General features: G+C 44.6%; 1 protein-coding gene and 1 non-coding gene across 2 annotated transcripts; one reads left to right on the top strand and one right to left on the bottom strand.

Moving 5' to 3' along the window:
• Positions 1 to 379: 379 nt before the first annotated feature.
• LOC123410598 (DNA-dependent metalloprotease WSS1) lies at positions 380 to 5,600 on the bottom strand. The gene is made up of 5 exons (XM_045103540.1): positions 5,376 to 5,600; positions 5,064 to 5,259; positions 4,007 to 4,537; positions 2,916 to 3,130; positions 380 to 757 (listed from the first exon to the last, which is right to left on the bottom strand). Exons 1-4 carry the CDS (start codon positions 5,531 to 5,533, stop codon positions 2,942 to 2,944), a joined length of 1,074 nt encoding a protein of 357 aa, XP_044959475.1. The 5' UTR covers positions 5,534 to 5,600; the 3' UTR covers positions 380 to 757; positions 2,916 to 2,941.
• A 1,495-nt stretch (positions 5,601 to 7,095) lies between these two features.
• On the top strand, positions 7,096 to 7,168 carry TRNAK-UUU. Its single transcript has one exon. It is a non-coding gene; the product is annotated as a tRNA-Lys (tRNA).
• Positions 7,169 to 13,908: the final 6,740 nt, after the last annotated feature.

Here is a 13,908-nt window from a genome sequence, read left to right as displayed (position 1 = left end):
CATGGAAGATCTAAGCAAAAAGGTATGGAAAATGCAGGTGCCAGTGAACTAAGCCGCCGCTTGACCATCTACTATCTACCCACGATAACAAAGCAGGCAAAGCCTACCAAGATTCCCAGAACGTGTGATAAAAGCAATATGGAATTCTCGTCCCGTCCTGGGTTGCTTTGCCTGTTGGCTGGCCTCACTTTCCATCTCCTACCACGGTTCTAATGTGCAGTGGCGAAGAGGAAGGGCTTTACCCGATGGACACCGTGCTCGGCTACTGTTGATGAACACGTGACGGTGACCTTCACCGAGCAAAGGCGAGCCAATTTTACGATTCCCCTAATCCTACCACGGGCGCAACAAAAGCCACGGCACCTGGCACGGGATCAGATGAGAAGAACAAGGCAATGATAGCAACTACCGCAACCATCAGCAGTACACATATCCTCGTAGGCATTCTTGCACAAAACCGACCACGTTCTTAAATCGGCAACCACGAGTGGAAGTCACCGAACCACGAGATGAGCAAGGCAATGATAGCACCCGTCCGCCTGTGAGCAGGATTGATTCGGTGCTCCCAGAGAGGAATCGGGAGCCATTCGCAGGCCGACAGGTACCCAGGACTTGGATGCTAGTACTAAATCTTCATGCGACTCCACAAGGTTTGAGTTGACATGCAGTGGTGCTTGGCAGGTGGCAACAGAGGCAACTGCTGCTGGTGAGGCAATTTATAAACATTGCAGCAGCCGCCTCCCCCAAAAGTGTAAACCTGCGGGAACCACATGAAGAGAAGATCGCTGTCAAAGGTCAACTACTGACAGACAGACAGAAATAATCAAACATTGTAAGTCAAATTCATCAAATTATATGCTTGGGGCTCCTTTGGTTCAAAAAGAAGGTGGAGGAAAAATATAGAAATAGGAAAAAAAATCTATGGTGGCACTATTCACGCCTTTTGGTTCAAAGGATTTGGGCAAATGGAGAAAAAATTCCTTTGATCCCAGTTTCAAAGGAAAAACCCAGGAACCTTTACATCCACTTGGACCTCCTTTAAAAATTCTTATGCACGAAGAACGAGACTATGTGGCCTCCTTTGGTTCATAGGATAGGAAAGTCATAGAAAATGAGATGACATGCCTCTCAGTTTCTATAGAAAAAGATATGTCATTTGATTCGTGAGGTGGGAATTTTTCATTAGGTCTGAACTAATGTTTCCTTCTAAATGTGAAGGATGGAACCAATCCTACCGGCCTCCGCCACGGTAGCGGCGAGCCCTACTTCAGTGCTTCCTATGGTTGCAGGGGGCTCTTCCTTTTGTCCCTGGGCGCGTTGGGGTAGGCAGGCGCGTGTGTGCGCGAGGGGATAGTGCAGCGACGGTGGAGGTTGGCTAGTGAGGCGGGCAAGGCGTGCGATGGCTAAGTGTGGTGGATGTCAGGCTCCCACGACCAGTTCTGTGGCCGCTCGATGGGACGGCGAGGTCAGGTTGGATTCGATGCTCAGGTCTGTGGGTGGCTGGCACGTTGCTGTTCTGTGGCGCGCGTGCTCTGCATGTGGCGACCGCACCGTGGTCTCTGCGGGTGTCCTAATCTGGCTGTGGGGTTCTCTTCTATAGGAGTTCCAGTCGGTTGCTCGAAAAAAAAAGGAACCAATCCTACAAAGGAATAGGAATCCATTCCTACAAACCAAAGGGTTCCGTGGGTATTTTTCATTTAGAAATCCTATCCTATAAAATTCCTACAAACTAAGGCCTCCTTTGGTTGGAGGAATCTTGTAGGAATTCCATAGGATACGATTTCTGTAGTCTGTAGAAAAAAATCCTTTAGATCCCTTTGGTTGGTAGGAATGAAATCCTATTACTCTGGAGGAATCCTTCCTATCCTCCACATTTCGTAGGAAAATAAACATTAGCCTAGACTCAATGGAAAAAATCCTATGATGTGAACCAAACAACATTTTCTTTCCTAATCCTATTCAAAGGATTTGAGATACATGCATCTCATTTGCTATGACTTTCCTATTTATTTTCTTACCTTATGAACCAAAGGAGTGTTAAAGGAGGCCTAAGATCCTTAGTGGCATAATAAGATTCTAACTATGCATTTTTCATGTGGTTTGACTTTGATTTCAACATAGGATTCTTATATTTTTCGATTCCTGTGAACCAAACACCGAAGCTGGCAAAATTCCTGTGTTTTCCAATCTTATGTTTTGCACATGCATTCCTATCATGTTCCTGTGTTTTCCTACCATGCTTTTAGCCTTATGCTACACCCTAGGCTAATCCTGTACTAACTTGGTTCCATCCTTACTATCGCCCAGCCACTTCAGTACTGTAGGACTTCTCAGGTTAGCCCTTCTAGGCAAAAAAGGGCTTGTCTACAGCTTTGGATATGTATATGCACACAAGTCCGCCTTCCATTACGAACTTGTTATGTACTCCCTCCGTCCTAAAATTATTGTCTTAGGTTTGTTTAGAAATGGATGTATCTAAATACTAAAACGTGACTAGATACATTCATATCTAGACAAATCTAAGACAAGAATTTTGGGACGGAGGGAGTATTGAATTAAACTGCTTAGTAAGAATGCACAAACAAGTGGTTTAGCTCTATCAAGAAATCACTCTGTTCACCTTTCATTTAGGAGTTCTTGAGCCAGAAAACAAAAATACTTCAGGTTAGAAGCAAAATAAACCACGGCTGGAATATTAGTGCTTGGGCATACTATCGTAATAATGCAGTTATCAGGTGATTGTGGTACTGTACAGTTATCTCTCTAAAGAAGCCATTTTTGGGTGGGTTGAATTGTTAATGCAGACATAACTTGGCTCAGTCAGAAGAGAACAGAACATTTATAGAACACCGAACGCCTGTGACAGTAATATACCCCCCTCCCCCCCCCCCCCTCCCACCCCCACACACACTTACCGTATTCTTGTAGCCTTCAATGAATGTCAATCGTAGCTTGGACCATATGTGGCCACAGGTGGTCCATATGAGTACCTCCATTGATCGCACGCCGAACATTTATCAAGCTTCGTGCAGTTCTCTAGAGTGCAGAATTTGCAGGACCAAGATGCATACTTGGCTTTTGCGATCTTAGGTTTCGCTGTCCCACAAACTTCACAAATTGGTGCAAGAGGCTGCAGAAGGAATGTATTAGAGAAAGGGGGGCAGCGGTAATAGAAGTACATAGTAGGCCAGCCACTGCACTTCTTTTTGAAGGAAAAATAAGAAACAGATTACAGATGTCTTTGAAAAAGAAAGAGAAATGAAGATATTATAGATCATATTAACAGCATGTGTGTGTGTGTGTGAATGAAGTTAAAAGTTAAAATATACTTATACCAATACATCCAAACAAGAAAAGAAGTCATATCACTTTGCATCACAATATATTATATTATTAATTGTTTTTATCATACTAGTGAAGGGAGTTGCAGGGTTGATGTAGGTTAATTAATAGTTACATGTTGCCAGTGGCTAAATGAGTATGCTGATGCGCATCAACATGCAGGTTGCAAATGTGGCTTCAGAATATCATAAGGAGACCAATGTACAGCGAACTACTGTCACCAAAGGTCCAAAGGTAGGTAAGAATGAGATAAAAAAGGTGGACAAACAAATGTATGTCACAGACATAGAAAATCAAATAAATAGTTCAATTTATCCTAGGTGTTCCAAGTTAATAAATTATCAAAAGTAGATTTCATCTTAAGTTTGGATAAGTCTAAACCAAATGTAAGTCTGAAAGTACCACTTTGATATGGACTAACTATTAGTGCGAACCATTTACATACCCACCACGTTCAGTGCACTTCAAAGACTATGCTAATAGATCGTAATGGAACACATCCAGCAAGAACCGGCACTGAGTATAGAAGAGAATTTGTGCCTAGCTGAAGTGCTAGCCACCAAGCGCACGTAGAAATCAAGTTTTGTGTGAGAAAGGGTATAAATGTTTTCTGTAATATGTACTTCAGTGTAGTGTTGAAAAACAAAGTGGCTGATCAATTTACCTGATTAAGAAGAGTGCAAGCACTACACTCCCACATAGAACTAATGTCTGCATCAGTCATTCTACTAGAAGAGGAATCACCTCGTGCTGCAACTTGAACTCCAGATGAAGTGCTGGGTTCTGCAGAACCACTAGAAAAATCACACTTTGTGTTTTTTGCACGCTTTGCGGTCTTTGCATCCCTTGTTGTCAAATTAGGTGGTTGCTCAAGAATAACAACACCCTCTGAATCATCGATACCAGAATCATTATGTGATCCACACCACAAGTCATCCTGCATTCTCCTTTCAGCAGCCATGGCAGCAGCTTGTACTGGACTAAGCACACTCATGATGGCATTGTTTCCACCCAATTTTCTTGGGCCGGACGGCAATAGAGCCCCATTCCTTGCCCGTTTCTGTGCTGCAGTTAGTGTAGCTTGTCGGAGTGATGGTGGCGGTGGATGTATTGAAAATCCACCTAATCGCCTGCCTGTACCATCAAACCCTTGCCCTGGCCCAGTGATGCCCTTTGCAACAAGTTCTTCACATTCCTAAATCAGTATGCATAAGCAGCATATAAGCATCTAGCGTTTGATTGTGCAAACACCTATGTACAAGCACACAGATAATTCTAAAATCTAAATACTGATGTAATCACTTCATTGGCACAATTGTTATGATCAGGAGAGCAGATAGACAAATTGTAATATTTTTAACAAATAAATAGAGGGATTACCAAATTACATGCTTCTGCTACGACTCACTGAAATGAGGATAAGCCCAAATTTACTAAACGAGATCAGTTCAATCTGCACATTGTTAATGACGACAGGATCCAGTGAAACTTTCAGGTTAAATGCCGTTAACCTCAAAATCAATTGAACCAAGTTTTCAGTCAATGTGCTAGGTCGCATAGGAATATGCACGATTTCTGCAATTTTATAGCCTAGGAACAGATTCCAAGCGACTGGATGATATATACATAGTTACATACACTGACACCAGCGAACCGCTATTGAGGTGGAACCGCAGACATTTCAAGCACCGATACGAGAGCAGGAACATCAGCGTACGGACCTTGCGGAGCTCGTCCCAGAGCTTGTAGAACTGCGCGTCGTGGGGCCCGCGCGCGTTGTGCGCGAGCTCGTGGAGCATAGTGTCGAGCACCTCCTCGTAGGGGATGAAGTCGAGGTCCCGGCCGTCGCGCCGGAGCCGCAGCTTCACCTCGACGCCGCGGTTGACGTTGAGTCCCAGCAGCCTCGGGTTCTTCGGCCTATAAATCCCCCGATAAAGATGGGGTTATCCCGTCACACACGGTATCGGTCGACGTAGAAGCCGGCCGGGGGGGAACGAGGGATATACAACAGGCTAGGGTTAGGGTTCGCTCACGAGAACTCGGAGAGGACCTTGACGCGCCACTTGCGGCGGCGCATGATGGGCTGGACCTGCTTGGCGATGCGGTCGAGGAGCGCGCGGGCGGCGGGCTCCTCCGGCTTCCTCTTGAGCGCCCGGATCTCCCACACCTTGTGCAGGTCGCCCACCTCCATCGCCGCCGCCGCCGCCGCCGGGGACGATCGGACGGCGCGCGATTTGAAAACCGATTTGGGGGCGGGGGCGGGGGCGGGGAGGGGTATGGGGGGAGGGGGGAGGGAGGGAGGGGGCGTTTACGCCTGTGGGTGTGGGGGATTTGGGGGCGGATTTCGAAAGCCGGGAGGCAAACCGCTCTCACTTTTTTTCTCTCCTTTTGTTTGGAACGGCTCGAATAGTCGAATTGTTTGAAACTTTGCGCCGGAGTTCAGCATCCAACAATACAGAAGAGGAATCAGTGGGACTGTTATCTGAATTCACTTCCGCAACTTTGCATCTCTATTCAGATCACATTTGTTTCTTTTTGCTTAAGAAATGTTCATATCACAAGAGTGACACGGCAAATCAAAGCCTACGCAAGAACAAGTGCTAACTCACAAACACAACTTACAAATTTTTGGGGGAATTTAGATTCACAACTTGCAAAAAATTTATGACCAAATCTGGCGAACGTTCGCAACGGGACATGTCATTTGCGAACGTTTGTCGGGCAAGTTTCAGTGCATGTGATTCAGCCTGGGCATTCGGGTATTTTGGTTATTTCGGTTCGGGTAGTTCGATTTATGGGTAATTCAGGTATTTGAAAATGGAAACCAAAATTGTTTTTGTCAAAAAAAATACCCGAATTCAAATTACCCAAAAATCCAGTTCGGGTAATTCGGGTACCCAAAATATTCGGAGCATACATCAACTTTTGATATGAATAATTCGGATAGTATGGGTATTTTTGGTAATATGTGTATTTTAGTAAGTATAGGTAACAAGTTAGTGTAATAATAGCATGAAAATTTTGAAAAGTATGAATAATTTGGATAGTATGGGTATTTCGGGTTTTCCACACTAGAACCCAAACCCCAACCCCAAAACCGAATAGTCAAGAAATGAGAACCGAACCCTTACCCGAAACCCGAATTACCCGATAATTTGGGTAATTCGGTTCGGTTTGGGTTCGTGTACCCAAACGCCCAGGGTGACATGTGAAGAACTTGGGTGGCTTTTTTGTCATGATGTTTGGTTAATTTTGAGTGTAGAAAGGTCATCCAAAGCCTAATAATTGTAGAACCTAACAGCCTCAACAGTCATCGGTAAATCTTAAAAGAACGGGCTCCTAGAAACACAACTTACAATTGAGACGTGGCAATTGCACTAACACAAAATTTTACTTTCATCGTCTCATAATATAATAATGTTTTTGACACTAGATAATATAACCTTTCAAAAAAATCCCCGCTACGAGTAAAAAAACAAAAGTTTGGAACATTCCTTTAAAAAACTAGTGATAAACATAGTTGAGAAAAAAATATATCTTTTTTGTTTTATCCACGTGACATATCGACATGGTTGTAGGTGCCTTTTATTTGTCAATTAGTTCTGTGATTTGGTAGCCCCCCAAAAGTACGATGTTCCTACGTTAAGGAAGATGCCCCACGGAAAATAGGAAAATACATAGTACATCAGGTTTAAAATGGATTGAAGGATAAAGTATGCAATTTAAATGGAATGGAAGGATAAAGTACAACTAGCCGTCCTAGCTCAGTTGGTAGAGCGCACGGCTTTTAACCGTGTGGTCGTGGGTTCGAATCCCACGGACGGCGTATTTTTTTTCCAAATCACCTATGAGTCCATGCTTGAAGGGTTGATGAAAGGAGCTGAAAAGATTTTTTCTTTTTGCCGAGGACACATAAATGCATATTTTTACAATTCCTTCATTAAATCATCCTATTACATTATAATGATGCTCCACTATTCATTTTATATATTTTTAAATAACTTGTAGATCGTTAAAAGCTTAGGCAGGCTTAACAAGTTCAATGGTAAGTTATGATAGACACAATTTTATCATAGTTGAAGTACTATATCAATGGTGACGTGTGTTACTGCGTTCGTATATTTTGGTTCTTACCATTTTTATGATATGGAAATTTTAAATTCATCGTTTGCAACGTTCTTGGCCGTATGCATCGTGCTGATGCAGAGGCCGCAGGTAATCCTCCTTTTCTAAAAAAAATCGTTTGCAACGTTCTTGATCATTGTGCCTTCTACAAGCATGTACTTGTCTCTTAAATTTTTACTCTTACAATGAGTTTTGAATTACAATGGCTGACTGATACTCCCTAAGCATCGTAGTTTTGAACCGCGACACTTATTATTGAACGAAGGTAGTACATATTTTGTAGTTGACCGCAACCTCTTTTGACTCCTACACACTCTCACACAAAGGATGACATCACAACAACTAAAAATATAAATAAGCAAAAACAATAGAAAAACTTGGGAAAATAGAAATAGGCAGTACGAATACTTTAAAAAAATTGAACAACATTTTATCTTAACAGGCCCACAAGTAAGGAAGTACAAACCGACATTTCTTAACATTGTTGAGGTCCCACAAGAAAACATTACATCTCTACTATTAAAGGGGGTCTGCCGTCTGCCGTGATGGTTCAACCTCCCCTCCCACCCCTCGATAGCAGGCAGAGCCTCCTCCTCGTACGTGCAAACCTCCCACTGGTTTTCTTCTAATCGCCTTGACGTGACCCCCCGCAGATAACAGTCGATGAAAAACTACACGTTCAAACCAATGAAAAACCGAAAAGAAACCCACGTCCACCCCACCTTCTCTGGTTCTTCCCTAAACCGCCACTTTTCATCTCCAGATCTCTTTGTCCTGGGCGTCGTTCCTCCCCATCTCTCCTCCGTTGTCATCGTCCATCTCTTCTCCTGCTACCTCCATCCCTCCACCATCGCCGCTTCAATCGCTAGGTAGCTACCATTTCGCATCTCTCCTCCACATTACCTAAAACCGATCTGGCAGTGAGAATACACTTTCCCTCTCTCTCTTCCACGTCGCCAGGGGCCTATTTCCTTTTCCGCGTCCAAGGGTAGGTCACTTTCCTCCGCTACCAATATGGATGGGTCGATCAGTCGACGTCCACTGTGCACCAACCATCCTGCCATATTCGTACTGGACTACTGATAATGGGCTAGCGAATCTGGCCATGCTACGAGGCTGGATGGTTGACACTCGTCTAACCCACTCGCTCTGCCACACCTTTGTGGTTTCCTGGTTGATGATGAGACTAATTAATGGATATATATTCATCCACCGCCCATGCATGGTGGCAGGCTTGGCATCAGCTTCTCTTCCTTCCTTCAACTAATTGGAGTCCAATGTGATATGCCCTTGTTTGTACGGAGTAGCACATTTTCCTATGCATGGTTGTAGAGAAAAAGTACCCAATTCATTGTTTGTTTTGTGAATTTTGTGATTTCTGCGTCCCAACCGTAGAGATCTTTGCAGTTAGATGTTCTTCTCGTCAATGTTGCACTGATGCGTGAAAGGAAGGATATCTGATAAGCAATTTATTTTTTATGTGTTAACAAAATCAGTTGATTATATTTTCTACGAGTGTTGGAACTTGAAAGCTCCAGCTGAAATGCGAACTATTACGAGGGTGTTTGGTTGGGCTTCCAGCCAGCTTCCGTCTACCGGCTTCTAAGCCAAAAGCTCCTATTTAGGGGCTTCGGGCTACAACTGTGGCTTTCGGCCTTGTCATAGCCGGAGCCGAAAGCCACAGCTGCGGCCGGAAGCCCCTAAATAGGAGCTTTTTGTTGGAAATATGCCCTAGAGGCAATAATAAATTAGTTATTATTATATTTCTTAGTTCATGATAATCGTTTATTATCCATGCTATAATTGTATTGATTGGAAACACAATACTTGTGTGGATACATAGACAAAACACTGTCCCTAATAAGCCTCTAGTTGACTAGCTCGTTGATCAAAGATGGTCAAGGTTTCCTGGCCATAGGCAAGTGTTGTCACTTGATAACGGGATCACATCATTAGGAGAATCATGTGATGGACTAGACCCAAACTAATAGACGTAGCATGTTGATCGTGTCATTTTGTTGCTACTGTTTTCTGCGTGTCAAGTATTTATTCCTATGACCATGAGATCATATAACTCACTGACACCGGAGGAATGCTTTGTGTGTATCAAACGTCGCAACGTAACTGGGTGACTATAAAGATGCTCTACAGGTATCTCCGAAGGTGTTAGTTGAGTTAGTATGGATCAAGACTGGGATTTGTCACTCCGTGTGACGGAGAGGTATCTCGGGGCCCACTCGGTAATACAACATCACACACAAGCCTTGCAAGCAATGTAACTTAATGTAAGTTGCGGGATCTTGTATTACGGAACGAGTAAAGAGACTTGCCGGTAAACGAGATTGAAATAGGTATGCGGATGCTAACGATCGAATCTCGGGCAAGTAACATACCGAAGGACAAAGGGAATGACATACGGGATTATATGAATCCTTGGCACTGAGGTTCAAACGATAAGATCTTCGTAGAATATGTAGGATCCAATATGGGCATCCAGGTCCCGCTATTGGATATTGACCGAGGAGTCTCTCGGGTCATGTCTACATAGTTCTCGAACCCGCAGGGTCTGCACACTTAAGGTTCGACGTTGTTTTATGCGTATTTGAGTTATATGGTTGGTTACCGAATGTTGTTCGGAGTCCCGGATGAGATCACGGACGTCATGAGGGTTTCCGTAATGGTCCGGAAACGAAGATTGATATATAGGATGACCTCATTTGGTTACCGGAAGGTTTTCGTGCATTACCGGAAAAGTTTCGGGCTCATCGGTAGTGTACCGGGAGTGCCGGGAGGGGTGCCGGGGACCATCGGGAGGGGTGTCACGCCCCAAGGGGTCTCATGGGCTATGGGAAGAGATAAACCAGCCCCTAGTGGGCTGGAATAAGTTCCCACTAAGGCCCATAAGGTTTGAGAAGGAAAAAACACAAGGTGGAAAGAGTTTCCAAGTGGGAAGGTGGAATCCTACTCCAAGTAGGATTGGAGTAGGACTCCTCCACCTCCAATTTCGGCCAAACCTTTGGGTTTTGAGGCTGCCTCCTCCCCTCCCTCCCACCTATATATACGGAGGTTTTAGGGCTGATTTGAGACGACTTTTCCACGGCAGCCCGACCACATACCTCCACGGTTTTTCCTCTAGATCGCGTTTCTGCGGAGCTCGGGCGGAGCCCTGCTGAGACAAGGTCATCACCAACCTCCGGAGCGCTGTCACGCTGCCGGAGAACTCTTCTACCTCTCCGTCTCTCTTGCTGGATCAAGAAGGCCGAGATCATCGTCGAGCTGTACGTGTGCTGAACGCGGAGGTGCCGTCCGTTCGGTACTAGATCGTGGGACTGATCGCGGGATTGTTCGCGGGGCGGATCGAGGGACGTGAGGACGTTCCACTACATCAACCGCGTTCTCTAACGCTTCTGCTGTACGGTCTACGAGGGTACGTAGATCACTCATCCCCTCTCGTAGATGGACATCACCATGATAGGTCTTCGTGCGCGTAGGAAAATTTTTGTTTCCCATGCGACGTTCCCCAACACTTTTGGCTTCGAAGCCGGAAGCCGGAAGCTGGCTGGAAGCCCAACCCAACACCCCCTACATGATTTGGCTTAATTACTAGTTACTTGATGTTTTGTGCACCTAAGATTGTTCCTTGTTGGGTTGCAACCTCCATGGCAGAAGGTACGAGGTACCTGTTTTATTCCTTTTCTCTTTGTTTTGAACAATGGACAAATTGGAAAATATTTTATCAGTCAATTTTTTGGGCATGAGCTAGAATGAGGCACAACCATAAGAATGATTTCACTAGGCTCCCTTGTATAATTTCAATAAGGCCCCCTTGCATATTGAGTAATCTTTATCTCTATTATTAAAGGAGGTCTGTCATTGTCATCACGGTGATGGTTCAACCAACCATGCCTACATCGTCTTTTCATTCCTACTCGTCGATCGATCTCAAGAAAATTGGAAACGGCCCACACACAACCCCAGTAAACCAACCCTCGCATGCATGATCATTGGATCGTTCGTTTTTTGCCCCTCAATCTCCACAACAGATGCCCCGCACCTCTCTCAGCCCTCGCCTTGTTGCCTCCACCAATCCCTCATGCTGCTGACCAGCGACATCGTTCTCTCCTAGAGACCTTGATCATGGATCCTATGTGCCTGTCATGGTCGACAAGAGAGCATGCAAGGCAAGCGCTCGAACCGAATCACGGATCATTGGATCGTTTGTTTTATGCCCCTCAACCTCCGCAACAGACGCCCCACACCTCCCTCAGCCCACGCCTTGTTGCCTCCACCAATCCCCCATGTTGCCAACCAGCGACGCCGTGCTCTCCTAGAGACCTTGATCATGGATCCTATGTGCTTGTCATGGTCGATGATGGAGCATGCAAGGCAAGCGCTCGAACCGAATAACGTCAATTGGGACTCCATCCCTGCCCGAAGCGATGAGAGAGGGAGTCGCTGGCTCGAACCATGATCCTTTGCGACATACGTCATCTTCTTGGAGCTTTCCGTCCCACAGTCCTGCTGCCCAACCATCCATCGACTTGGAGCCCCCTAGAGGGATGCTGCCAGTGTAGAATGTATCTGCAACACTGTGGGTTGGGGACCGAGCGATGGGGCCATGGCAGATTCCAGTCAGGGGGGTGGTCGGCTAGCGCAGATGCAGGTTGCATAAGAATGGAATAATTTGATTTAAGGAAGGCAGTCGTACTATAAACTTTAGTACTGCTAATTAGGAGCTTCATTTGGTCATATATAATTCTTTGCTATTAATCCCCTCCTACACTATGAAGCTTAGTTTGATTACCCATGGAGTGTGTTATATTCTCTGATGGTATTTATAGCTTTTTGAACTGGTTGGTGCAAGATCCGTTCACAAAAATTCCCAAGCGATATTATCATCCAAGTTGGGGAGAGCAGTTTCAACTTGCACAAGGTAACCAAGCAACCCCAACTTGGATTCTTACCGCGCGTGCTTAGAAATCACATGGAATCGGCAAAAATCGTGAGTTGTGATGACAACTTCTGCAGCTTCCTCTCGCATCCAAATGCAGCTGCATAGGGAAGTGGTGTCAGGGGACAACGGTGGCTATGACGGCGTGCACGCGACGCCCAAGCCATGGATGACTGGTGGCCGACGAGCTGGACGGTGGGAGTTTAAACCGTACTCTTTGGTATAAACCCCATGCATACACTTTGATAGTTTCTGTGACATGATTACAGTTCTTGGGTAAAATTCAGTTCTTGAAATGTAAGTCATTCTGTACATGTTTTTAGTTGAGGAAGAGAGAGCTTGTAGCTGGTTCGATCGTCGATTCAACTCATCCCATGTCTGATGAAATCAAAGGCCTATTTACCACTATTCCGTGGGGTTTACTATAGAGCTTGAGGCTTTTGCTTGTGTTGTCTATCATGTATTTTTTCTAAACTCTCTATGTCACCCCTCTTTGCACTGACCTATGAATTTTATTTGAGGAGGGACAATGCAGCGAACATATGCAAAGAATTTGGTAGAAGATGAGGAGGACTATCAGAGCGAAGTCTTATGTAATATGTACAGTAAATTGCATATCCATTATCTACCTATTTGATAAGTATTGATATTTAGTAAGATATCTAATCTGATTTTATATATATGGATGGCATGATAGTTTGTGTGTTAAATTTATGATAGAATGTTGAATTATTGTCCTCTAGGTCTGCCTCTACTCACATCACACAATCGTCCATTGCCTCCCACCAGCGACGCCCCGAGGTCATTGACACATGAGACCAAGTGATTCCAACAACATCGAGGAGGTTGTGGGTGGGAGCTCATGTTCTCCCGGGGAGAGCCTGTTGGCGCGTTCAAGGAGTCCAAGAAGAAGGGAGGAGGCACTTGTGCGGGTTGCTCGAGGAAATACACCATATTGAGCAAGGTTCGATTGAAGTTTCTTAATTCTTCATTAGAATTCTTTGGAGTTCGAAGATGTGCACACGTATGAAAGAAGGTACTGCAAGCCAGAGGCACATATGAAGACCGGATAGAGAAGCGGTGAAGGAAGATGAAGACCATCATCAATCTTTACCTATTTGTGTTTGGGATGGGACTTACATGTGGATTTACAAACATGCTGATCGCCAAGAATGGAGGGAAGTGGGAGAAAAACATTCGAGTTTGTGAAAGAATTTTGAAAGAAGACCAATTGGTCCAGTATACTTGGTCCAAAAATTTCACTCTGTGACTTTGTAAATAAATGATATGGCATTCAATATGCACTTTGAATATTTCTCACATATCTCTGGTTAAAATTCCATTTGGTGGGCAAGCATGTACCACTTGAACTCTCTTCAGTTTCTATATATCCTCCTCATATTTCGGTAAGAATTCATGCATTTTTATTTTCATCTTCCAAAACCAGTATGTTTATGGCTTTACGCAACACTTGTTTGATCAGACAATGA

The sequence above is a fragment of the Hordeum vulgare genome, chromosome 7H (genome assembly GCF_904849725.1).
Source record: "Hordeum vulgare subsp. vulgare chromosome 7H, MorexV3_pseudomolecules_assembly, whole genome shotgun sequence".
In the NCBI taxonomy this organism is placed as follows: domain Eukaryota; kingdom Viridiplantae; phylum Streptophyta; class Magnoliopsida; order Poales; family Poaceae; genus Hordeum; species Hordeum vulgare.
This window is presented reverse-complemented; position numbering and strand designations above follow the sequence as displayed.

Coding starts and splice junctions, on each gene's coding strand:
- LOC123410598 (XM_045103540.1), bottom strand. CDS start 5,533: ATGGAGGTGGGCGACCTGCACAAGGTGTGGGAGATCCGGGCGCTCAAG. Junction 5,260..5,375: donor AAGGTCCTCTCCGAGTTCTC/GTGAGCGAACCC, acceptor GGGGATTTATAG/GCCGAAGAACCCGAGGCTGC. Junction 3,131..4,006: donor CTTGCACTCTTCTTAATCAG/GTAAATTGATCA, acceptor TTCCTTCTGCAG/CCTCTTGCACCAATTTGTGA.